The 26,130-nt window shown below is 43.4% G+C and overlaps 1 protein-coding gene across 2 annotated transcripts in view; it reads right to left on the reverse strand.

The window, feature by feature from the left end:
• Window positions 1-26,130, reverse strand: part of MAMDC2 (MAM domain containing 2) — a 130,706-nt gene that overhangs the window by 50,828 nt on the left and 53,748 nt on the right. For both annotated transcript variants that reach the window (XR_013814506.1, XM_079790313.1), the window contains exons 3-5: window positions 12,582-12,853; window positions 11,002-11,086; window positions 7,711-7,848 (exon numbers count right to left, since the gene is read on the reverse strand). Coding sequence is in view for 1 of the 2 variants with exons in the window: in XM_079790313.1 (XP_079646439.1) it covers window positions 7,711-7,848; window positions 11,002-11,086; window positions 12,582-12,853 (495 nt within the window). In the remaining variant the exon portion in view is untranslated. The remainder of the gene's footprint in view (window positions 1-7,710; window positions 7,849-11,001; window positions 11,087-12,581; window positions 12,854-26,130) is intronic.

A 26,130-nucleotide genomic window follows, 5' to 3' on the forward strand; every position in this document is an offset into this window, starting at 1 on the left:
GGGGGGGGTCCCTCAGCCTGGTCTGCCCCCTCTCATAGTCCAGGAGCCCTCAGGGGATGTCCTACTGACAGCTTAGGCCCGCTCCTCACAGGAGCGGGCCTAAGCTGCAGTCTGGCCTCCCTCTGCGGGCGCTGCCCCCATCACCCCACTGCTACTGCCACTGCCGGCCACCACACCCGCTGGGGCTCACAGCTGCCTGAGCCCTGGGCCTCGCAGCCGCTGTGGCCTTGTCCAGATGGATTTCTGGATGGACATCAGGAAGACTTTTGGCCTAATTAGCATATTACCCTTTTATTAGTATAAATAAATAAAAAAATAAACATTCTCATAGATCCTGAAAAATGTCCTGGCTACTAGGCATGTGACCACTATGCCTAATGGATATATTAACCTGGCCCAGCTACTCCAGTTCTCTCCTCCTTTATCCTTCATATTCATTTCCCCCAATTAGTTTCTTTCACACCCGATCCCATCTTAGTGTCTGCTTCTTGGAGGACCATTCTACCCAGGCTGAGGAATACCTCCAAAGACTCTCGGAGACTCTCTGGGGGAGAGTCTGGGGGAGACCTCACATATTCACTTGAAATTATTCATTCTACTCTTAGAGTGCATGATAACTGTGCTTAGAGAAATGTCTCAGACCCTGTCCCATTCTGAATTATCTTCCTGACCACCTTCTTTAGAGGCTAGTTACTCACCTGCTGTGTGAATAATATTTTAATCCCTGAATTTGCAGTTAAAGTCCCTCATTATCAACACATGCTCAAGACACTAGGCCAACTGAGCCACAATCACATTTCTGATCCAAAAAAGCACCCAGCAAACACAACGTGACCTGCCCAAAGTGAGTCAGAGAGGCTTCTGGGAATAAGAACAGGACTGCTGACAAGTCTCATATGGAACCACTAGACTAGACCACATCATTCATTCGCTGCCAATGTTGGGTACTATTTACTGAGCGTCTGAATAAGACTAAGTTTTTCACTGGAAAACAAAAGGTAGCTCGTCATAAGTTTATCATCTCAGTTGAAGGGGTGGGGATGATTCAGAAATCCCCAGGTGTCTGCCCAGGCTGCGTGTGTGTCATTGTTGGGCACACTCTGCTCTGAGCAATTGGCTGGGTGGGTGCCGGCACCATTTTGTGTACCTTGCCAAGGGGAATGGAGAAGGTACTGGAGTTCTTGGGGAATTATGTCTAGTGTCTGGTATTATGAGACTTTTCCTGCCCAGTTCAATGAGGCCAACCCTCTTATCTGGTTCTAGAGCCTCCAAAATTTCTGTGAGAGGCAAGTTTTATCAGATCCTTTAAGTTTGAATAGGATGAAACTAGGTATAGATGGACCCTATGTGGACAGGATCCTATAATCAACTGAATCATCGGGAATCCTGTAGACCACAAAGACTTGTAAGTATTACATTTTAAACTGGAAATAAAAGAACCTATGAAGGGGACAAGGGTTGCCCGATAAGATTAAAAAGTGAGAAGTTTGTTGCCACTCCTCTAAGTCTGAGCTGCTTTGCCATGCTCAGACTGGGAGCTGGTCTATTTCCTCCTCATTCTGGATTATACGCTAAAAGCCTGCAGTTTCAAGGGGGAGAAAAACCCCAACAATTCCCAGTTCTGTTGAAAGATAAAAACTCTCAACGGTGCCAGCCAAAGCCAAGGTCCCCCCGCCCCTCCCCGACCATGTCTGCAGTGACCACGCATGTGCGCTTGCCTCTGAAGAGGAACTTCTCCCTTTCTAGAGCAGCCCGTGGATTAGCTCAACTTTTCATATGGAATCCATGGCCCCTGCTAGTTCACCATTTTCCCTTGAATTAGGAAAAGAACTTTGAGGGAAGTCCCTGAACTTTGATTTTCAAACAGTCTGGCTAACCAGCATTCCACAAAGATTGCCCTTGGCTTGGCTGCCAGGCCAAAGGCGTCCTCTGACTCAGCTGTGATTCCGCCCCGCTGGCCACGGTTGTGCTCTGGTTGTGACGCCTGCGTCCGTGTCATGGTTGTCTGGACAAGCTGTCTCCCAGGTGAGGAGCAAGTTTGGTCTGCAGAATCGTGTGCCAGTTGGAAACACCCCCTGGTCTGCTGGCATTGTGAGGAGACAGCACCCAAAGATAGCCAGTCATCATGCCTGCTCTCCTAGTCTATGAATCAGACAGTTTCCTTCATGAATCTTTAGTTCTGTGGGTTTGGGTGAATTTTACTATAATAGAGTCAGATTCCTATAATCAACCAATCACTGGGGATCATATAGACCACAATAGTTTGCAGGGATATCATAAGTATAAATGAATGTGAAGTGGAACATTTTGTCTCTGCTAAGACCTCAATGTCAAAAACAATGGGTGATAAGTAGGTTTATTTTCTAAAGAGTAGTACAGACCATCAATGTATAACGCACTACTTTGTGGCAGACTTGGCAGCTAAGCCAGCTCCACCAGATTTAGCTTACCTCTCCACCCAGCCTGTATATATATGGCAAGGCCAGAGAGGGATCAGAGAGATTGGAGACAGAGTTTCTTTGAAGAGAGTTGTCATGGAGCTGACCTGCCATGTGTTTCCTTTTGCCCCCACCGCCCCTGCCCCGCCAAGGGAAAGGGAGGGAATGCTTCCCCATTCTTGCCTGATCCAAGGGAGGAGACTTAAGGGAGCCACTTGCAGAGAGGGTGGGAGAGGGAAACTCCATCTAACCTCATCCCCACCCACGCTTGCAGCAATTCCGAGTTCTGCGATTGCCTTGGGCCATGAGAGGAGGGTGGCCAGAGTTACCAGGGGAACTTGATGAGTGATAACTGGAGTTTGTGGGGTACAGAGACTGGTGTCTGACTCTTAACTACATAGATCTAAAGGCTGTAGGAGGGACCGGTGGCGGCAGAGAGGACAGAAAGCATTTTGTTGCCAGTGAGCTGTACCTCTGGAGTTTGATGGGGCAAAGATTTCAGTTTTCCCTTAGCTTAAGTGGGCAACTCAGATGGTAGCTGGGCTAGAGGGCCTTAAAGGACTCTTCTCAAAAGGATGGCATGTGTGGTGGTAACTCCAGCAGAAAGGGCTGGCTGGGTATACCATTACTTATAGATGCTAAAGGGGATTCCTAGAGAGTGCATCACCCCTGTCTGGGAATAGTGGAGCGGGATTCTCCGTTGGCCATGAGAGAAATGGCCAGCATTTGGCTGCCTGCAGGATAAAGGGCATCAAGTCCAGATTAAACAGCTCTGATCACATAAAACTTTTAGTCTGCTTCCCTTCCCTTTCTGCCCCACCCTCAGCACGCCTCCCCCAACCCTGGAGAAGCCAGGAGCAGCAGATCCAATGGGAGAAGGGCAAAGGGGAGAAGTATGAAGAAATAAAGCACAAATGCTCTCTCTACTGCTTGATTGTGCTCTGACTGGGGGAAGATTTCACTTGAGTGAGATTTTCGAATTTTGACTTCACGGAACTTAATTATTTAAGAGGAAGCTGCGAATACCGGAAATGGTAAGTCATCTAAGGACAGGGAAAGGAGATCCAGCAGAGCTTGCACAAAGGCAAAGGGAAGAAAATTAATAAGGCTGCCTCCCTACTGAGTGCTCAGCACTGAACCAGGCAGATCAATGCAGAGGGCAAATGAATAGGTGCTGTTAAGATGACGCTTGAGCTCAATCTGAACTGAAATGAGAAAAGAATGTCATGAGTTATGGAAGAGTGATCCCTCCATCTCAGGGTGTTCGATGGAACACAATAATTCTGGCCTTATTTTAGGTTTTGAAACCTTGGTCAGTTCCTTCTAGAGTGGCACCCTAAGCAGATTGGATTTAAACGAATCTCAGCAAAGAAATGGATTTCCCTCCTTATTTTTCCAGCAATTATCTTCTTTTTGCTAAGGCAGGTGGAAAACAGTAATGATCTGAGATGTCAGTAGGTTCCCTCCTGAAAGATTTTATTGCACTTCATAAAATATTCAAAAAGAAAAAATCCATATGTGATGAATCAGAATTGAATAAGGAAAAGCTGACAATATCCCATCGCCTCCAGTATTCCGAAGATGTCCCACCACAATCCGTACTGCGCCCTTCAGCCATTTTCATCACTAGACAAGAATTCGGAGACACAGTGCTCGTTTGAAAAATCTGACTCACTGTTATAAACACACAGCCGAATATAGGAAAATTCATATCCACATCATATTTTTCAGATATTACATTCACTGTTCCCTTTTCTACAACATAAAGGTCAGAATCCTCCTGGGAAGATGTCCTTCAACCCCCCTGAAGCACTAAAGTTTCTGAGCCAGCCGGCACACAGCTTCCCTGGCCCCTTGCTGTTAGCCTCTCCAGTTTTCACCTGAAAGCAAAGGTAAAAACTGCTTCCAGTATACAAATGAACAGGAGGTGAATTTATCTACTGCAAAATCTGCTGCCTCGGGCAGATCTGAACCATTTAATCTTTACTTTGCCACCCAAATAGATAGAGATCAGGGGAAATCAATAAACCCAGTAGAAGGTAAATGCAATAAGGAAGGCAACCTCTCTCTTATGCAAAGCATTGGAGGGTTTTTTGTTTTCAAGAGTGATTGTGGTCAAACCTTTGAGTCACAGGGGCAGAGTGTTTTTCAAATAAAATATTTAAAAATCTATAGAACTCATCTTTTTTAGCTCCATCACATATAGGGGAAAGTCTTACCTAGGAGTCCAGGTGCAAGGAGTGTGAATGAGTATGAGAGAGTGTGTGTGTGTGTGTGTGCACACATATGTGTGTGCATTGGGTGGGAATGAGAGGGCAGTTTGGCTAATGTTTGGGCAAAACATTAGTCCAAAAGCTGAAGAGAAACTGAAGTGAAATAGCATAAAAGAGCTGGAAGAAGTATGTGGAATGTAGGCATCCAGGCGTCTTACTTAACATTAGCAGGAACATAATCTTGGAGCTAGGGACTACTGTGCCATCATCATACATCCCAGCATTCTCAAATACTCTCCGACCATCTAATACACCCTCCACTCTCACACCTACACACCTCTGCATATGTTGCACTTATTTTCTATTCATCTGGCAAATTCTAGTTCTGAAACCACTTCGTTTAGAAAACCTTCCCTGAACCCCAAATTCAAGGCGGCCTTTCACACTTTTCTGGCCACTTATCACTTGTTTTGTACCTCTGTTAGTCATGAATCACTGCATGTTTACATGGAATTTTTGTATTTGAATAATATGAGAAATGCTATAATATATATTAATACAGAACCATATTAAAGCTCTAAGAAGTCCTAACATAAAGAAAACTGATTATTTTTCTTTAGCTCCCAGTTTATTTGACCATATATAGCCCTTCTTCCCTCATATAAAGATTCTTCTTCTCAATCACTGGTATAGGAAACAGCATTTTGGAAAGTTGTTTCCTGTGATCTTTTTGAGGAAATTTGAATTCCATGATCTCGAATTCATTACCAGGGTATGCAAGAATGCCTGACACATAAAAAGTGCTTATTATGTGTTTGTTTGTTGAATAACTGAATGACTGAATAAGTGAATGAATGAGTGATGAATGAAGAAGCCTCATTCTGATGTTCAGGCTCTAATTGGACTGACTATATAATCCGGTGGATTGCTGAAGGGAGGTAAAAGTTCTCCATAGATTTCTTCCCTTCAGGCCCAGGGTCAGCTATTTTTTTAGGCCTTTGTATTGACATTGGGGGACTAAGCAATGATAGTAGGCACAGTTGCCTGTCTTGGGAAGGGGTTTTAGGATAGCTAAGAAAAAAGATGAAAGATAAGAAAATGGAAAGGGAAAAATGGGATGGGAGAGAAGAGAGAGAGGCGTGTGCCTATGGCAGGGATGACAGTGTCCTTCCACCAAGTCTTAGTCTCCTCAGGGATGACCACATCATTATGTTTATCTCTAGATATAACTATTTAAAAATCTCTGGTTTAGATAGTAGAAAAGACAGATCCTATTTTCTTAGTCCTTAGGCCCCTTCAACCTCCTTTTTTCTTTTTCTTTTTTTTTTCTTTTTTCTAAGGTCAAATACAGTGTGCTTATAAGTATTCAGGAGGGACCCAAAACATTTTAAGATGGATCTCAGGGGATGATGAATTTGGAGATTTTGATGGATAGCATTAGGTAAAGAGAGAACAGTAAACTGTTAGACCTCAAAGACATCTTCGAGATCATGGAATTCAAATTTCTCATTTGCAGACAGGCCAATGAAGCCTCTGAGAAGTGAAGGGTAACAGAAAAACAGTAATGCCCGGAGTAAGGCAGCACTCTGGTAACTGGTCTGGAGTACAGGCGTCACGGCTCCTAGCCTCGTCTTCCTCCTCTATCCCTGTTGACACAAATATGGTCAAAATGTCTGTGGTCACAAGTGAGAGTGAGCGAGGACCAGGGGTGCTGTAGCCTTCAAAGGATGGATTACATTCAGGTAACATAGTCAAATAAGTGATTTGACACTAGTCTACTGGTCTGTTGCCTCTCCCAAAAAATATGTGTGCTCCCCAGACAGCAGTCCTCAAAAATGATGCATTGAATAAATAATCATTAGATCATGACATTGGTACCCAGATGATCTGACCTTGGAACTAATTTTTAAGTGATTGGAAAAAGTTCTTGAACACTTCCCCATACTTAAGTTCATACCTCTGAGATAAGGACACCAAGAATTATTGCAATTTTAAAACATCAGTCCTTCAAGATTCTTTGTATTCCTTGTACTAGATTCTAAATATGGCAGAAAACAACCTCAAAATTAGCATACTCCCATAAATTAAGAAAAAGTTTCTTTCTGAAACTCCAAGAGATTGCTAGTTGCTTTATTCATTTAAACAAAGATGTCAAGAGGCAGTGGCATTTTCTTGTTTTGAATTCAATTGTCTTTTAAAATACTCATGCAGATTCATGGATTAATGTTTCACAACTAGTTATTCACTCTACACATAACACTCATTTATACTAGTAGTGTGGTTCCTACAATGGCCATAGTGGAGCTGGGCTGTGGATCTTCAGGGCCAATTTACAGATACACATGGAAACCCCAATCTTTTGTCATTTCCAAAAGTGCTAAACTTGCCTTACTATTAAAGAAGGAAGTGAAAATATTTTGTCTCTTTCTAATCTTAACTCCTTATGTAAGTGATCCTAGATATAGCTAAATAAATAGTTTCCGGGGCATTTTTCTGTTCTATTGTTCTACCTTGACCTTGACTCCCTTCAGTGGAAGCTTTCTCTTCAAGGTCGAATTTTCCCTACAGAGAACCAGTCAACGTGGCCACTAGGGGGCCCTGCTGCACACCACATTCAGGATTAATCATGGGTCTTAGCTCATCTCACTGCCACTGGAAATGTTCTTAAGGACTTGCTCCCATTACTCGATCTATTTTTAGTGAAAAGTCACCTATGATTATTCCAACATGGTCTTTAGAAATAAGAAGTACGGAACAAACAAATAGATAAGAACGTAAAGCATAATATGTATGGAAATGTGAAAATAGCAAGACCAGGTCATAGGTGAAGAAAAGCCTTTAACTGGGTGGCCTTCCTCTTAGCTACAGTTCTCATGTCTGCAGTTTGTCTTTATCGTACAGCTTGTGCTTCCCTACTATTCTACCAGGTTTCCTGGACCCTACTCACCTTCCTCTCTCCTCTCTCCTCTGTTGACAGAGCCACAGTTAGGTCAATACAGGGGGTGGGAAGAGATGGCAGAAAGTTATCATGGGGAAAGGAGTCCATGTCCCCAGCTCACCCAGCTCATTCTTGAATGTGTGATCCTGGGGAAGAACGGAGTGGGAATTCCGACTAGTGCCTCCTCCAACAAACCAGTTCACGTTGGGGTTCCAGCGGTTCACAAAGCCACAGAGATGATTTTCTTCAAAATCACATTCTGGCAGAAGAGAAATAAAAACATGCCTCATGGAGATGTACTGCAAACTTTTCTCTTAGATATCAAAGTATGTTTCCCACTCCCTTTGTCTACTGGAATTTTGTATCAGGATCCCTGGACAATACCAGTCAAGAAGAGAGATCCTGTAATGAATTGTGACTGCCATTTATCATTGCCCCTTTGGACTGTGGTTCTTCCACTTACTAACCTTCTTGCATGCAAAGTGACTCACTGCCCCCTTAGCCAACGTTTCTTCATATGTGAAAGGGGAGCAGCGTTCCCACCTTATTGGGCTGTTGTAGGTGGGACAGCTCCCAGCACAGTGCCACACTCCTGGCTAGGGCTTGGTACAAGCCAGACATTTATATCAGCCATCCTGTTTCAAAGCACTGTTTAGGGCTATGCTCTTAGCTCCAGAAATTTTATTGTCTACTTTTTCTTGCACCTGGTAGCCCAATCTTCTATTTACTTCTCTCATGATGGTGGACAAAATACCCAGAGCTCAGGGGCATCTTTCCTAATGCTAAAATCCTCTTCTTTTTTTGTAAACAAGAACCTAGTCAGATAAAACAGGCAGGACAGGCATATCCGAGGCTTTGTGTCCTTCTGAAGCTACTGAGAAGAGACACAAGATAAAGAGACCCTCTCCCCCCTCTTAGTGGCACTGACATGTTTGCATTGTTGCCAGTCAACAGACTCCTTTAGTAAGAACAAGAAACTCACAAGCCAGTGCTTCCACTGACTCCACTAATCATCAATTAAAAATATGAAGTGTGATTGTGCTGGTCACCTCCTATTGGTTCCTTCAGATCCACACCCTTTTTTTGCACTCTATTCCGGCCTCCAGAGGTTGATTTGTATGGATTGTATCCATGGGATCCCCTGCCTTCTGGCTTCCTGTTGGATTCAACCAATGGAAGGTAGGAGGAGAATGAGGTTGGGACTGTTTATTTCTCCAGTGCCCTCCCTGCCTGCCAGGCCTCCGTGGGTTGGTTGTGGCCTCTACTGGAGGATCTGCTCTTCTCAAGCAGGTCTCACCACAGAGCTACTGTTTCCGGTGCTGCTAGCCCTTCAGATCTAAAGCTGGTAACAGCTCCTGAGTCATCATTGTTACTGGTCTTGGATTACCGCACCCTCCCTTGCTGGTTTCCTTTACCCACTCATACTTCTGTAGTTCCTTGCTGAACTTTCCTCAAATTACTCAGGTTGAATATACTGTCTGTTTCCACTTTCCTGCCATGACCTTGACTGATATAGTTATCAATGTGTTTTTACATATGCAGGCACGAAAAAATTTAAGATTTTCATTAGCAACATTTCCACTGCAGCATCTGCTAACCAACACTCAACATTCAGTGCCAAAGACTGACGCAGAGTAAAATAAAAAGCAAAATATTCCTCAATGTGCCAGGCATTTTTCTAAGCACTTTATATGAGTTGACTTATTGAATCCCCAAAACAAGCCCATGAGGTAGACACTATTATTAACCTCATTTTCCAGATGAGGAACTGTGAGAAGCAAAGAGAGGGCATAAAAAGAAACAAGAGGTGAGAGTGTGTGCATAAGTTTAACAAGATCAAAGTACTGGCTCTCCTTTTGTGTTTTAAACAAAGTACAAGCCATCAAGTGACTTGAAGAACGTAAATGAACATTTTTTGAGTGTCCAGCACCAACACAAATCACCTTCATATCCATGATCTCATTAGTCCTCACAATAATCCTGAGAGAAGCATTTTATCCCCATTTTACAGGTGATAAAACAGAGGCTGTGGGGCTCAGCAGGCGGTGCTCCGCCAGGAGTGTCTGAGGAGCCAGCTGGCTGTCTAAGACCCATGCAGCCACCAGATGAGAGCTACAGGGAGGTCCAAGGAAGGGAGCTTGGGTCTAAACGTACTGTCTTCAGATAATGGTAACATTCTCAGTTTGTTTTCTTTACTTGCATTAGCATCATCATTGGAAAGTCAAAAGAGAAGTAAGATTCAGAGAATTAGCAAAGTCTCTTTTGTGTTCAAAATGGGTTTTGAGTTTCCTTTCTCTTCCTCTCCACAGCCAATCAACCTCCAAGTATTGTCAGTGCTGAAAAATCGCTCAAATCTACCATTGTTTTCCTGTTCCATTGTCAACCCCAATTTGAGACCCTCGTTATGCCCCCCCCTCCCGCCCCCGTAATGTCACAATCACTTTTAGGGGTTTTCCTACTTCTGTATTTTCCTTGCTTCTAACTCAATTTTCCATGTGGCAGCCAGAGTCATCATCTGCAAACCACAGTTGGAGACTCCTCCCCTGCAGACTGAGATTTAGCACCTCCCAACCACGTAATTCATTAATCCAAACTCCACAGCCTGGATCCAGACTCTTCCGTAACAAACTCCCTTAGCAGTCCTGATTCTCGCTTCAAACGCCCTACTTCGTTTCCTGCCTCTGCCCGAGCAGGCCCTGTGCTTTCTCCTACTGGAGTCTTCCTATCCAGCACCTTTACTTGACTAAGTTCCACTTCTTCTTGAAACCCCAGCTCAAATGCATCTCTACTGAATTCAGTCCTCTCAGATTTCCTCTCCTCCGCCCTGCACCTCTGCAGCACAGCTTGCCTTTCTCCGGCAGTACTTATCGAATGTAGCAATAGCTTCAGGGGCAGGCAAGTAGAAGGTGGGCGACCACAGGACATGGACTATGTCTTCTCTTTACACCCTCTCAGAACTGGCACATAAGAGGCACCTAGCCAACCCAGCTCAAGCGGAATCAAAGGGACAATTGTGATTATAAAGACAGGCAATGGGGTGCAGGAAGAGCAACCGAGTAAAGTGAGGAAAGGAGGTAATACGATGCCTGCTTTTCTGGCAAATGCAACAAAAGCTGAGTTCGCAGCAAACTGGAAATTATTTTTCTTAGAACGTGTTGAGGTTAAGGCAGCAACTCAGGTTACATTTGCTGCATCTCCTTGTCTTTCATTAATCCAGCCAGTCCAGGCAAACTCTAATGAGCTGTCCCATGCTCAAGACAGAGAAACAAAATAGACCATTCTAGTGAACTAGCAAAGAATTTTAACTACTATGCATAATTCAGTGCCTTTAGGATGGATCCAATTCCCTCTGGCAAGAGGGGATTTTAGAAAAGATCCACGTTCTGATACAATGAAAATGAAACCCACTTACCAATACAGTAGCCAGTTGTCATCTTGATTTCAAAGAGTGCAATGCTGGCTGTGCTGCCCAGTCCCAGCACACCTTCTATTAAAATCTGCACAACATACGGGGAAAGGGAGTTAGACTTCAAAATGCCATGTTCCCTTGGGTCAGTATTTCAGCTATTAGTCGAAAGCTTTCAGCAATTCATGGCAAAATGAGATTGCTTGTCTCAGCTAATTGATATTGGATACCAATTTCATGATGGACTTTATTAAAACTGTATGTGTGTGTGTGTGTGTGTGTGTGTGTGTGTGTGTGCGTGTGTGTGTATGTGTACATATATACTCAGAACTTTGAGGGGAGCAAGATGTCCAATAAAACCTCAGAGTTGGCTGTCTCCCACTGTTTTCCCATGCCAGTGCTTGTGGTTACACCAACTGGCTGTAGATGGAAAGGAGAGCTTACGTCTCCGGGGAACTCCATTCTGAGAATGACCAGGGGAGTCATTCAGAGGAGAAAAGACCCTGGAGAAGGAGGTCGGAAGCATAACCTGCTTAGTGATGGGAGATCTCTGCATGAGATAGAGGAGGCTCAAATCAATGAACTTGTCATTTCTCTATTGCTGAAAAACTTGAAAATTTCACACAAAGAACAGACAAAGCATGGCAATTTATGAGGCTGATTTTAAGCACTGTTATGGGTTCACATTTGCTTTTCCTTAGGTGATTTTAGCCAATATTTTGCAACTATGTTGGTAGATTTAGGGTCTGATATACTGTTAGGAAGATGTTGTGAAATAGGGAACTGAGAACTTCAATACTCCTTCCCTCGACCGCCCTATTGCCCGATGGAGAGGCACCAGCAGACAGAGAGTAGAGGAGAGCATAGTATTTCAAACCTCTTTGAAGAAGTGGAAGGGACAGGACATTGAAAAGGGGATTAGAAATGGAGGGCATTTTCATGAAGCTTCCTTTGCATCCTCCATGACATATTCTCACCAAACAGAACACTTTATGGCTAAGTGAATCAAGATCCCATCCTCCTTCCCTACTTCAATGCACATCCAACTTTATCTTACATTTTCTACTTACTTCTCTTTTCCAAGTTGTTCTGATGGAATAACTTACATTTTTAAGAAGGAATCAGAACATGTCCTTTAAGTAGTTTTCCTCTTTCAAAGTATTTTCAGTTTTCCTTTTATGATGGTTAATGCTTTGCTTAAAATTTATAGCAAACAAAGCATTAGGGAAAGAAAACATAAACATATACCACACTCAACTTAGAAGAATGAAACAAAATGATAAGAAATGAGAATGTGCTCTTAAAGGCCATTAGAAGACAAATTTCCATTAAAGAACTTGGTTTAAGCTTCCTTTATATTTGGCTGAAGTCCCATTTAAATAGAAAAGAAATCTAGAAAGAAGCTCCTTTAAGGAACAAACAAAACATTAATTTCCATTTCTACCATTCTTCTCTGATGCATCTCCTATAAAACATCACATACTGACACAGAAGAAAACTAAGTTCAATGGTGGCAGTTTCAGAAGACCTCAGAATAGCACGAAGCCACGGAGAAGCCCTGCACCTTCCTCCTCAATTCCACCTGCCTTGAATTTCTTGGAAGTGTTTTGCAAATCCAGGCTGGCTATAAGCCAGCTGTCCGAAGGTTCATTAGCTGACCAAAGCAAGCGATCAAAGCTTTCATCTTCAAATCTCACGTAGAGGTTCAGCTGGCTGGGATCTGATGGAGACCCTGAAGACGTGGCTATCTGGTAGACCAACCGGAGGCAGCTCCATTCCTCAGCCTGTAAGTCAGAACTTAGCAGCAGGGCTTTATCCCCCTGCTTGGCGAAGGAGGTGTCCACATAAATGTAATGGCCTAGAAGAGAAAGGAACATAGGGAAGGGATCAAGCTTCTGTTGCCAACTCAGGAAAATACACAACCGTGGACCAGTCTATCTGAGGACAGATATAGCCTTCAGGTGCATTTCCTTAGCCCCCTGAATGTTGCCTGGTCCACAGATCTCTGCCTTCTTGTGAAAATTAGAAGGTCCAGCAACACTGTGCCCACTTACACATGGCACGTGACAGCAACAGGCTGGAGCTGCGTGGTGCTGCCTCTACAGAGTGTGACACATAGGCTCCATTTTGTCGTAATTCCTACTACTCCCTATTACCTCCTGATATTTAGGCCAAGTGTCTTTTTCCTGTAATCATCCTATACCAGGCTCACTTCACACACTTCATTCATCTTCCTGGTGCCCATATGCATATGAGTTTGAGAACCCAGGCAAAGGGGCTTCAGAATCAGGAGGAATAGCACGAGTAAGGAAAATACCCAAGACCATTTTAAACTCAGCCTTCTTCTTCCATAGCTTCCCCTCGTTCCTAATGATTCAACTCCGTTTAACGTGCATCGTTTTCGTAGACTGAATGGACTTGGTTCCCTCAGGTGTTGGGGCCTGAGCAGAAAAAGTTCATTGTAACCTATTTTTCTTTAGAAATACGACTCTCCTTAAGAGTCTCTAGGCTTTTCCATTACTCAGTGTCATAGTTCTGATAACCAAATGAGAAGCACATGTAAAACATGTAAGACACGGCAAGGAAAGCAGTGGGCATTCTGGGACTAGCGATCATTATTTCCTTCTCCTCCATCCCTTCTACCCCTTCCTCACTCCCTCCTTTTTCCTTTTCCCTGTCTCCTCTTCTCTCTGTCTTCTCCTTTCCTTTTCCTCTTCCCGTTCCTCCCCCTTCACCTTTCCCTTTCTACTCTCCATCTCACTTCCCTCCTCCCCCTATATTCCTAATAGTGACAAGTGGTGCTCTCCTGGCTACACCAGGATATTGAACAGCATTTCCATGGGGGGTAAAAAAAAAAAAAAAAAGGACTGGAACCAAGAACCCTAACTTGAACCTTCCAAATCCAACTCTGGTCATCAGCTCCCTATAGCCGTGATCTGATCTGCCTGTGGGTCTCAGGGACCCACTGCCTTTCTGGCCTGCAGACTCCCAAGCTTACTCAGAGGTTCCACATTTGGTGGTCAGCATCTAAACTGCTGCCTGCTGTCATGTGACCATCTACTCCACCCCTTGGGATTCATAACACTAAACTCTTATTACAAAGGCCCTGAAATGTCTCATTGCTTCGCTTGATGTTCTTCAGTCCCTCCTACAATGCTTGTTGCCCAAAATGCTGATCCCAGCCAGGATCCTTGTCTCTGTGGCAAGGACCAATAGGCCAGCAGCCCTTCAGCTAATGACCATCCTCACAGTTGGAGCACTGTGAGGGCATTGTCTTCAGGAAGCCTCACTTGCCTCTGAAGGGTTTCCAGATCAAGATCTACCTCTAGCTGGCAGTCTTCTTAACGTAACAACCACCCACTGGGTGCAAATAGCAACTACTTCTAGATGCCAACCCAGGCACCCTCTGTGGAGAAGTTTGGCCCTTGCCCTAATCGTCACCAACACCATTACCTCCTATATACAGTGAACAGTCACTAGGAACCAGGTACTGTTCTGTGTCTTCACACGTGTTTACTAGCTACAGGGTGTTGATGCCAATCCTTTTTTGAATGATACTGCTTCATTTTAACATGAGGGAATGTAGAAGTGCCATCCTCCTTTCCCACTCCCCTACTAATCCAAAGAAGGGATTCTGAGCAGTCTGGTGGTGGGGTGGGGTGGGGATGAGGATTAGGGGAGATCCTTGGAGCACCTCAAACCTTTACTGAGTAAATATGGAGTTGGTACATGGGGTATAGGAGAGGTCCTTGGAGGTTCACATCACATGCCAACTTTGCTGCCAACCGAGGCCCACATCCCCAACTTCTCTTGTTCTCTTCCCTTCTGCCTTTTCCCATTCTAGAAGGGAACAACTCACAGCAGCGGCTTTCAAGCTAGAGCCCAGAGTCACTGGACAAACACAGATTGCTGGGCACACTGCTGGAGTGCAGGTGTGCAGTGATGCTGCATTTCTAACAGACTGCATTTCTGAGAAGGTGACGCAGATGCTGCTGGTCTGGGACCACAATTTGAGAACCATTGTTTTACCATATGTGACAGAGGAACAGGACTCATAGGTATATGTCTAAGAGTGGAATTGTTAGCTCATACGGTAACTCTGTATTTACGTTTTTGAGGAGCTGCCAAACTATTTTCTAGACACCTCTTACCTGTCAAAGAAAGAGCAGGCTTCTATTGCAAGTAAAGGAAGGAGGAGACAGTTCTACCAGGAGGCAATGCTCAAGTTAATGTGTGCTATAGCAGGCTTACAGAGTCCATCTTCTGGTGACTATCTTGAGTTTTCAGTGAATGACATAAAAAAAACTCTCTTGACATTCTCTCTCACTATATCAGATTTTATTATAAGGATATGCTAATGCTCTCATGTTAAGAACCTTTGAGAGCAAACACTGTATAAAACATGTTATTTAAAATACCTTGATATTATACAATAAGAAAGTTAGTGCTATTTATTGAGTGCTTTTGACATCTCAGCCACAAATGTTGACTATTTCCAAATTTTGGGACTTTGCATGTAAATTACAGGTCTCAAATTCATTTTTAGGTCATGCTGTGTGAATGTGCCTACTAGCTGCATTATGATCCATCCAAAGATTTATCTGCCCAACTGATTTTGCATCTACCGGCAGAATAACACTTTTTCCTAGATAAAATGACTAGCCCAAGTGGTGCGCACCTCTACTGCTACTGCCAAGCTCAAGACAGATTTTATTAATCACATTTCCTTCTCTGCCCAGTGTGGACACAGCCTCAGGGTCTCTCTAAACTCAACTAATCAATCTGAGTTGGCAGTTGAGTTGAAACTCTTTGTTACCCTTGCTTGTAGCTTCCGTGTCAGAGTATATTTTGTGGTCATGTTAGAGCTGAATTGAACCAGAAGGAACATGGTATGTTTTAAAGAAGTTTTAGAAAATGAAGAAAGAATGAGAGATATTGATATCAGGGATGGTGCCTTACCTTAGACTGTCACTAATAAAATTGCTGTTCTAGAACTAATCAGTAACATTTTGGGGGAGTTGTTTCAATTAGAGAAATAAAGTATCACATGCTCTCATGCATATGTGAAATCTAAGGAACAAAATAAACTGATGAGCAAAATAGATCCAGAGACATAGAAGCATAGAACAGACTGACGAATTTCAGGGGGAAGCAGGGGGTAGGGGGTAAGAGTGGGAAGGGGAGAGTGGTTAACCAAACCACTTACATGCATATATGCATAACCCATGGACACAGACAAAAGTGTAGTGAAGGTGAAAGGAGGATGGAGCATGGGTGATGTGGAGGAGACTAATGGGGGTAAAAAGGGACATCTGTAATACTTTCAACAATAAATTTTTTTTTAAAGAATCATTTTACCACTGAGTGAGTTAATGAGGTTTTCTTGGTATGTGAAATATTTCATTTATTCCATTCTATTGAGAATGATATCTGAAAGTTAATCTTGGACATAATTTACATATAATAAAATTCACCCTTTTAGTACAACTCAAGTTTCTAGCACAGTCACAAAGTTGTGCAACTATTACCATTATCTATTTCTAGAATCTTTCATCATCCCAAAAGGAAATCCCACATCCATTATTAGTCATTCCTTATTTTTCCTTCCCTCTAGCCTCTGGAAACCATGAATGTACTTTCTGTCTATATGGATTTGTCTATTCTGAAAATTTCATATGAATGGAATCATGTAATACTAGAGGCCCGGTGCATGAATTCATGCACTGGTGGGGTTCCTCAGCGTGGCCTGTGGGGATCGGCCAAAATTGGCAGTCCAACTGCTGTTCCTGCCTGCTGCTCCTGCTCATTCCGGCCCCATTGAGCCTTCTGTGGGCTCGCGCCCACTCAGCCCTGATCGGGAGAGGCTCACACTACCAAGAGGCTCACACTGCCGCAGCAGCAGCAGTGCTCATCAGCCGTGAGCCCCGGCATCTGGCGCCTGTCAGTCAACTGAGCTGCGCTCCAGCTGTGGGAGTGCACTGACCACCAGGGGGTAGCTCCTGCGTTGAGCATCTGCCCCCTGGTGGTCAGTGCGCATCATAGCGACTGGTCGACCAGTTGTTCAATTGTTCAGTTGCTTAGGCTTATATATATATATATATAGATAGATAGATAGATAGATAGATAGATAGATAGATGTGCTCTTTTGTTACTGGCTTCTTTCACTTAGCACAATGCTCCCAAGGTTCATCATGTTGTAGCATGTATCAGAATTTCATTCTTTTTTGAGGCTAAATAATATTCCATTTTATGGTTATGCCAGATTTTATTTTTATTTATCCACTCATCAGTTGATGGACATTTGGGTTGTTTTCACTTTTTGGCTATTATGAATAATTCTATTATAACCATTTGTGTAAAAGTTCTTATGCAGACGTAAGTTTCCATTCTCTTAGGTATATGTCTAAGAGTGGAATTGTTAGATCATACAGTAACTCTGTATTTACATTTTTGAGATGCTACCAAACTGTTTTCTAAAGTGGCAACACATTTACATGTCCACTAGTCCATATGTATGAGAGTTCCTATAACTCTACACATTTAGTGACACTTGTTATTGTCCATCTTCTTTTTAATTAGAGCCATCCTAGTAGATGTGAAGTGGTATCTAATTGTGCTTTTGATTGCATTTCTTTAATGATTAATTCTGTATAACATTGTTTCATGTGCTTATTGGCCATTTGTCATCTTCTTTGAAGAAATGTATAAGTCTATTGCGCATTTTAAAATTGGGTTATTTCTCTTTTTGAGTTATAAGAAATTCTATGTATTCTTAATAGATACACGATTTGCAATTATTTTTGTTCCCATTCTATTGGTTGCCTTGTCACTTTCTTGATGGTGTGTCCTCTAAATTACATAAGTTTTTAATTTTGATGAAGTCCAATTGTCTATTGGTGTAATAGCTAAGAAACCATTATCTAATTTAAGGTCATGACGGTTTATGCCTATGTTTTCTTCTAAGAGTTTTATAGTTTTAGCTCTTACATTTAGGTTTTTGATCTATTTTGAGTTAATTTTTGTCCATTAAATTCTCTTGGTACCCTTGATTAAAATCAATTGAGCATAGATATAAGAGTTTATTTTTGAACTCTCAATTCTATTTCGTAGTTCCAGGTCTGTCTTTACATCAGTATTACACGTCTTGCTTACCATAGCTTTCTAGTAAGTTTTTAAACTGGAAAATGTGAGCTCTCCCACATCATAGTCTTTTTCAAGACTGTTTACATTATCTGGGTCCTTTTAATTTCCATATGAATTTAAAGATCAAGATGGGAACAGGGTAAGTTAAAATAACACAAAGCTCACTGTTCTTAATGTATTCAGTCTTTTTCTTGAGTAAATGCTCCCAAATGTTGTGAGTCTTTGGTTAATTTCAAGTTCTTAAAAAGTTGATTTTGACAACTGTTGGCAGTATTTTCATTGATTTTATGGGGACAGAATTTCCTGAAGTGTTTAATCCACCATTCCTGCTGACACCACTCACTTTCCACATATTTTTAAACCAGTAAGAACAGCAAACAATGGTTCAGAGATGTTAAAGCAGACACAAACAAATAAAGGCAAAGAATAGCAGAAATCACACGTGGAATGGGTTGTTCTCTATGACACATCAGCCCAAGGGTCTGGGGAGATTTACTAGGCACAGTGTTGGAGACATGATGACAGGGGGAGGACAGAATCTTCTCCAGATACTGCTGCTTAGGCAATTTGAACTGATTTAAGAGACATTTATTGGAAAAGATAAAATCTTTCTAAAGGGTTCAGAAAAGAGCCATAAACTTCCAAACAGATATATTTTTTAAGTAAGTCGACAATCAAAACCAATAATTAAACCACCCTGCCAAAAGGTCAGGCTCCAGGTGCCTCAGGGTCTGAACATGTCTGCTAGTCACATGCAGGCATGAGAAGACAGTAACAGACAAGGCTTTTCTGTTTAATGAAGGCAGCCATAAAGAAGTGAGTTTTGAGGTCACACTTAATTGCTGGACACATGTGCACAGCTAGAGCTCAATGTATCAGTGGCTTTCAGTAGCCAAGGCACAGCGTGACAGCTCTAAATCCCAAGCCGTCACTGTGGCAGTGTGATCAGGGCATGAGTCGTGGGGGACTTCTTGGCATCCCTGCAATTCTGTTTGCTAATGAATGTACTGTCCTTCAGGTGTGATGATTGTGTGGGTTCACTGTGTGGGGCAGTGGACCCCATTCAGGATTTGCAAAATATAATCATGCAAGCCCTGCTGGAATGGCTTGATTGTTTGAGTGACATCCTATGCACCAAGAGTCAGTGGTTAGATTCCATCAGGGCACAGGCCCAGGTTGCAGGCTTCAACCCCAGTAGGGGGCCTGCAAGAGGCAAATGATTGATGTTTCTCTCTCTCTCTCTCACCCTCTCCCTCTCTCTCTCAACTCAATAAAAACATATTTAAAAAACTTCATCAGGCATAGGCTAACTGTATGATCAATTTCCTTACCTGCAAAATCCTCTCTAATAAAATGGTAATATGCAAATTAACCATCACTCTGCTACATAAGCCACACCCACCAGCCAAGCCACGCCCACCAGCCAATCAGGGCGAGTATGCAAATTAACCCCAATCCAAGATGGCTACAGCCACAGAGAGCAAGGTTTCCCAGGTAACAGAGTAAGCCAAGCTTTCCATAGCCGTTGCAGGCCTAAGCCTCCACTCAAGCTACAAAGTTTCAATTGTAGAAGGTAAACAAATTCAAACAAATGGTGGCAGAATGGAGCTTGAGAGAGCAGGCCAGGGTTGCCGGCGGCAACAGGGGAAGCAAAGCTTTCCGCACACCCTGGCCGGGCCCAGGCCTCTGCTTAAGGCTACAAAGTTTCAATTGTAGAAGGAAAATAAATTCCAGATACCAGGGCCTCCCCTTGGGTTGCCAGGGGGCGTGGCCGGCCTGCAAACCACCACAGGCCCATCATTCAGGCTGCCCCACACCCCAAGGGAACCCCACCGTGACCCAGGACACCCTTCAGGGCAAACCAGCTGGCCCCCACCCGTGCACCAGGCCTCTATCCTATCTAATAAAAGAGTAATATACAGATTGATCATCACTGCAACACACAATATAGCTGCCCCCATGTGGTCAAAGATCCTGCCCCCATGTGGACACAAGATGGCCAGCAGGAGAGGGCAGTTGGGAGGCACCTGGCCTGCAAGGGAGGGCAGTTGTGAGGGACCAGGCCTGCAAAGGAGGGCAGTTGAGAGGGACCAGGCTTGCAAGGGAGGGCAGTTGGAGGTGATCAACCCTGCAGGAGAGGGCAGTTAGGGGTGACCAGGCCTGCAGTGGAGGGAAGTTAGGGGCAAACAGGCTGGCAGGGGAGCAGTTAGGCATCAATTAGGCTGGCAGCAGAGTGGTTAGGGGTAATCAGGCTGGCAGGCAGAAGCGGTTAGGGGCAATCAGGAAGGCAGGCAGGCAAGCAGTTGGGAGCCAGCAGTCCTGGATTGTGAGAGGAATGTCCGACTGCCTGTTTAGGCCCGATCCCACCAGGATCGGGCCTAAACGGGCAGTCGGACATCCCTCCAGGAGTCCCAGATTGGAGAGGGTACAGGCTGGGCTGAGGGACAACCCCCCGCCGTGCATGAATTTTGTGCACCGGGCTTCTAGTAGGAATAATAAAACAGTGGTGTCCTGTTATATATACATTCAGTATTTAGGAAGTCACTCATTGTAAAAAACAAACCAACTGAAAATAATCTGACCTCTGCAATATATATATATATCTTACCTAATAATAGTCAAACATTTAAATTGACTGTACCTCCGCTACGCCCACAGCCAATCAGAGTGAGTATGCAAATTAGAAGGGCAAAGATGGTGTGGAAGAGTTTATTTTTGCACTCTCAATTCCAGGCGCAGAGTGGCCAGGCAGGGTAGGACACCTGCTATGAGAGGGAGGGCGGGGAAGGGATCTACAGGAGCGGAGTGCCGCAGTGAAGGCAAGAATGCAGACTCCAGAGTCTGCAGCGAAGACGAAGATGGCAGACTCCAGCCGGAGTCTGCAGTGAAGACGAAGATGACAGACTCTGGCTTGAGTCTGTAGCAAAGATGAAGAAGGCAGACTCTGGCCGGAGTGAAGGCCTGGGTCCCGGGTGCCGGAGGAAAACCAGTGCTGGAAGCCAAGGGAAGGAAGGCCTATTGCACGAATCTCTTCGTGCAACAGGCCTCTAGTATGTATGTATGTGTGTGTGTCTATATATATATAGACACACACACATACATATATATATGTGTATATATATATACACATATATATATATGTGTGTGTGTATATATACACACACACACACATATGAAAAAAATTTCATATAAGTAGTCACTAAATGAAATCTACTTTATATATTTCAACACATAGAAGAAAATTGGCTGTGTTGTACATAGAAATAGTATAATATGTAGAAAATTCTGTGTACTATACACACAAGCATGTCAAACTCGCAGCCGTTTAACATGCTTGCTGTACAGTGTGTAATTAGGAGCTTTCAATGGCAATTTTGATGGTATCCTTTTGTGCTGGATTTAGAAGGTAAAGCTCAAGTGAGATATGACTTCATATACCTGGGATTATTGTGAGAACCCAATAAAATGAAGATATATCTATAATAATAAAAGGGTAATATGCTAATTAGACCAGACAGCCAAACGACCTTCCGGACGAAGCTGGGGCTGCGAGGGCAGAGGCAGCTGCTGCGGCTGTGAGGCCTGAGCCCCTTGCACAAATTTTGTGCACCAGGCCTCTAGTATATACATACATGCTTTGTTATGGTAATGTTAATTGTTAATTGTTTCTCATCATCAGGCGGAGGAGTCCTTTAGTTGTCCCACAGACAGTAAGGAATTTATATTGCCTTCCTCTTTCTCCAATAGGGTTCAGAGCTGTTATTTGCTCAGGTAGCAGATCAGCAGCACATTTTCAATGCTGATGTGAGAACAGTCTTCATTCATTTCTTAACTGACCCTGTGGTGCTGAAATCTACACCTTTATCCTTGTTAGGGCTGGGTTCCTCCTGGCTGCCCCTCCTCAGTGGTTTACTTCCTCACAGCTAAGCCCCTGGCTCTCACCCAGGATTAATCATCATCTAAAGTGGAATTCAGCATTTTTATCCTTGGTGTGATTCCAGCTGAAACCTCATAACCCAGGTCTAATAATGATGCTTATGTCTCTATTTTGTTTAGCTTTTAGTGCCTCACATGTCTAAGACAATGACACTGCTTTTAGGGGGGCAGGTCAGCTTCCTTCCCAGGGTGAAGTTCATCCCCTGAACTCAGGTGAGGGTCTTCTCACCAGATTTCCTGAATGCCTCCTGCCTGCCTCTCAGGATTGGGTCCTGCCCGTGGAAGCCGTGCAGTAGAATAGTTAAAAGTGCATGTATTATGTCAGCCAGATGTTGGTTCCAATCCCAGTCACACCATTTACATTTACAAATCATGTCACTTAGGGCAAGTTACTTATACTATCTGAGACTCAGGTTCTTCATTGGTAAGATGGGGATGCTAAATACTCATGCTGCAGAGTTTTTAAAAAGATCAAATAAGAACATGTAAGGAGAGCACTTTGCACAGTGCCCAAGGGCACAGGGTAAGCTCTTAATAAATGTTGGCTCTTATCCAAGTGTTAGAATATAATTCAGTAAAAAGAATCTTTATGGCCGTAGCTGGTTTGGCTTAGTGGATAGAGTGTCGGCCTGCAGACTGAAGGGTCCCGGGTTCAATTCGGGTCAAGGGCACATGCCCGGGTTACAGGCTCGGTCCCCAGTGGGGGGGTGTGTGCAGGAGGCAGCCGATCAATGCTTCTCTCTCATCATTGATGTTTCCATCCCTCTTTCCCTCTCCCCTCCTCTCTGAAATCAATAAAAATATGTTAAAAACAAAACAAAACAAAAATGTTGGCTCTTATTTTTCCTTCTATCCCATCAACATGCTCTTCCTGATGGTTAGCCTATCTCATCATCTCATTCATACTGGACCTCCTCAATACTAGCTGCTACTTGTACTTGTTGCCCTTTGCCCTGCCCTTCTGACACCAACTTCTGGCCCCTGAATAAGAATCCGTTCTCCTGAGTGCCCCCTTTACTGCTATGGGCACATCTTTCTCTAAACCCCAGAGCCTTATAGGCTGTTCCATCCTATTGTCCAACTGTGCTCTCAGCTATGACAGTCATATTTGGGATCAATCATGTGATTAAATCAGCCTGCACAATAATGCATGCGAAGCAACTAGCAAATGTTCATAAAGGTTTTTTTGCAAAGAACCAGAGGATGTCTCCATGGAGCTGCATCCTCAATTATGTATAAGCCATCAGCTTATGTTTTGAAGAAATCGTGCTTTCTTTGCACATCAAAGACTTTCCAAAAATTAAAATGTCAAATTTCTAAATATATGTAGAAATGCAATGGGCATAAAGATTCTCAAAAACAGTTGATTGAGTTATTAGAGAATAAATGATGTAGCATTCCTGATGTGCCAAAAACAGTATTAAACATTTGGGACTGAAAAGACCTGATTTTATTTTCTCAATCAATAAGACTCACGATTGTTTATAAATGTACTGATTACCTCTGGCAGAAGAATATTCTGTTCTGAAATTTCTATGACATGCATTAAGTATTCTTAACTTCTGTTTGAAGTTTCCAACTTCACTATTATCCTCTGGGTTTATTAATAAATCTCTATATGAATATAATTTTAATCATATGAAAATAAACAAAGACTTTAAGAATTCATCTAAAATCATCTGTTAAGAAACAAAGATTCAAAGGGAATGAACATTCCTTGTGCTGCAGGCACTGGATTTTTGACATGTGTTCTCCCCTCTTAAAACTGATGAATGATCCTATCAGGTGGGGATTACCATGTTACAAGGGAAGAAACAGAGACTCGTGAAGGTTAATTCAGCAATCCAAGGTCACAGCTAGTTAACCAAGGTGTGGTTCCAAGTCCATGCATTTCCCCTGTACCATGCTACTTCCAAATATTTCCTTGTATGTCTCTTAATTTATCGTTTCATAATTGTATTTACCTTCCTATAGCAGGAAAGCAAAGTTGTCTTCTTTCTCCTTATACTGGGAAGCTGATGAACTACAAGTTCCTATATGAAAGCTCATTCACGTAGGCTGTTCTACAGGTATCTTTCCTGTTGATAATACAGGAACAAGATTAACTTTTCTACTGCATTGCCTCCAATCTGAAAGGTTTTTAAACATATCAAGCTTTCTAACATTAGGATATGCCTTATAACTGATCTAGAGCAGTACAAGTATCTCTAACCTCCAAAAGGATGTTAATAAATTGTTAGAACCAGTCGATATAGAATAACATATTTGCACCTGTACTTTGGTTAGTGACAGTGGACAGAGAGACCACCCCCCTCCTACCCTCCCAATCCCCAGTCTTGGGCTCAGAGTATCCCAGGCATTGTCCCCTGTAGATACTTCTGGAGAGTAGGGCATTGTGGAGTTGAAGGGTTATGGAGCCACTCAGCATGAGGGCAACAGTGGCAGCACAGACATCCATGAGTATCAGCCTACTGTGCAAGGCACAACCCAGAGTTTCAGCCCAGGGTCTTCATAAATATTTACTCATGTGCATTGAGCAGAGGCACTATGAGTGATCCATTTCTAGGCTGGATTTGGACCTCTAGCTGACAAACAACAGGAGGCTTCCTGCTATTCAACATAAACACACCCACCAGCCTCCCAGTCTCCCTGCTGGATTAGAAAGGGGTCTTCAAGGCACATCTCTTTTCAATAAATGTTTTTGATAGAAATGGCTTTTCTTCCTTTTCCTTGCATACGAAGTCCTCAGTAACAAGTTCAAGAAATTCCTCATTCCCATGCAATCAAATTGCATGAAAGTCTTGACTCATGGGTAACTTCCTTGGCGAAGGAGGTGATGAGATTTAAGAGATGAGCTTAAATCTAAATCTCCCAGAAATCAATGTACCGAGAATGATTAATTTGCAGTGCTTTATAGTCAAGGCCCACTTCTGAAATATGTGATGGCAAAACGATCTCTAATTGAGAAGTGCCAGCATTTGTATTCCTGCCTTTGTCCCAAGTGATAAGAAACCCCTCCCAGAATGAAACGTTCCCTCGTTTAGCAAAGAGGCTCTAGTTTGGAGGAGAATTTAAAATGCAGCTTTGCTTAAGGAAAAAGGAAAGCCTGCCTCCAAAGAGCAGCATAAAAGGGCCACGTGGGAGCTTCAGTGCCAACCCAGCACACAGGTGGGAACCAATTGTTCGGTTGTCCTTGTGTCCATTTATAGGTAAGACATTGCTCCTCTCACCAATGGAGCCAGAGCTTTGCCTGTGACTGGAGAACTTCCATAGAAACATGTCAGGGCGGGAAGGAACCATGATGTTCAATGGCGCCAGAGGAGGTTTTTCCCTCTAGTGTCACTTCAGATTAAAGTTGGAGAAAATTGTGGGGCCCAGAGTAGATTCACTGAACAGTGTCACCATTGATTAGCACTGTCCTGGTCCTGGGAGAAGGCCATGCAGGCAGATAGGGTCCAACTCCTTCCTCTAATTCAGCGGTTGCCAACCGGTGGTCTGCGGACCACTGGTGGTTTGTGAGGTCCAAAAGGTTGGCGACCGCTGCTCTAATTGACTTGGCACCTTCTCCCACATCTGAGGTATTGGCCTTTGGGGAATGAGGGAAATTTTCACAGGAAGTCTGTGGCACTTTCCACCTTAGAGGTGGCCCTTATTTATAAAATCACACGGGAACAACACTAACCTCTCTGACTCCCCCTTGATCTTCAAAAAAAAAATCTTTATTGTTGAAAGTATTACATATGTCCCCCTTTTTCTCCCGTTGATCTCTTCTACCCTACCCCTGACCGCCCCAGGCCTTCACCACCCTATTGTCTGAGTCCAAGGGTTATACATATGCATACAAGTTCTTTGGTTGATCTCTTCCCACCCACCCACCCCCTGATCTTAAAATGAGCTCTTTCTCTGGGCACCTTGATCACCCACTCTCATGGGTTTATTTTTATTTTTAATTTTTACTGATTTCACAGAGGAAGAGAGAGGGAGAGAGAGATAGAAACATCAATGATGAGAGAGAATCATTGATCAGCTGCCTCCTGCACTCCCCCCACTGGGGAT

Source organism: Cnephaeus nilssonii (genome assembly GCF_951640355.1).
Source record: "Cnephaeus nilssonii genome assembly, chromosome: 14".
NCBI lineage: Eukaryota > Metazoa > Chordata > Mammalia > Chiroptera > Vespertilionidae > Cnephaeus > Cnephaeus nilssonii.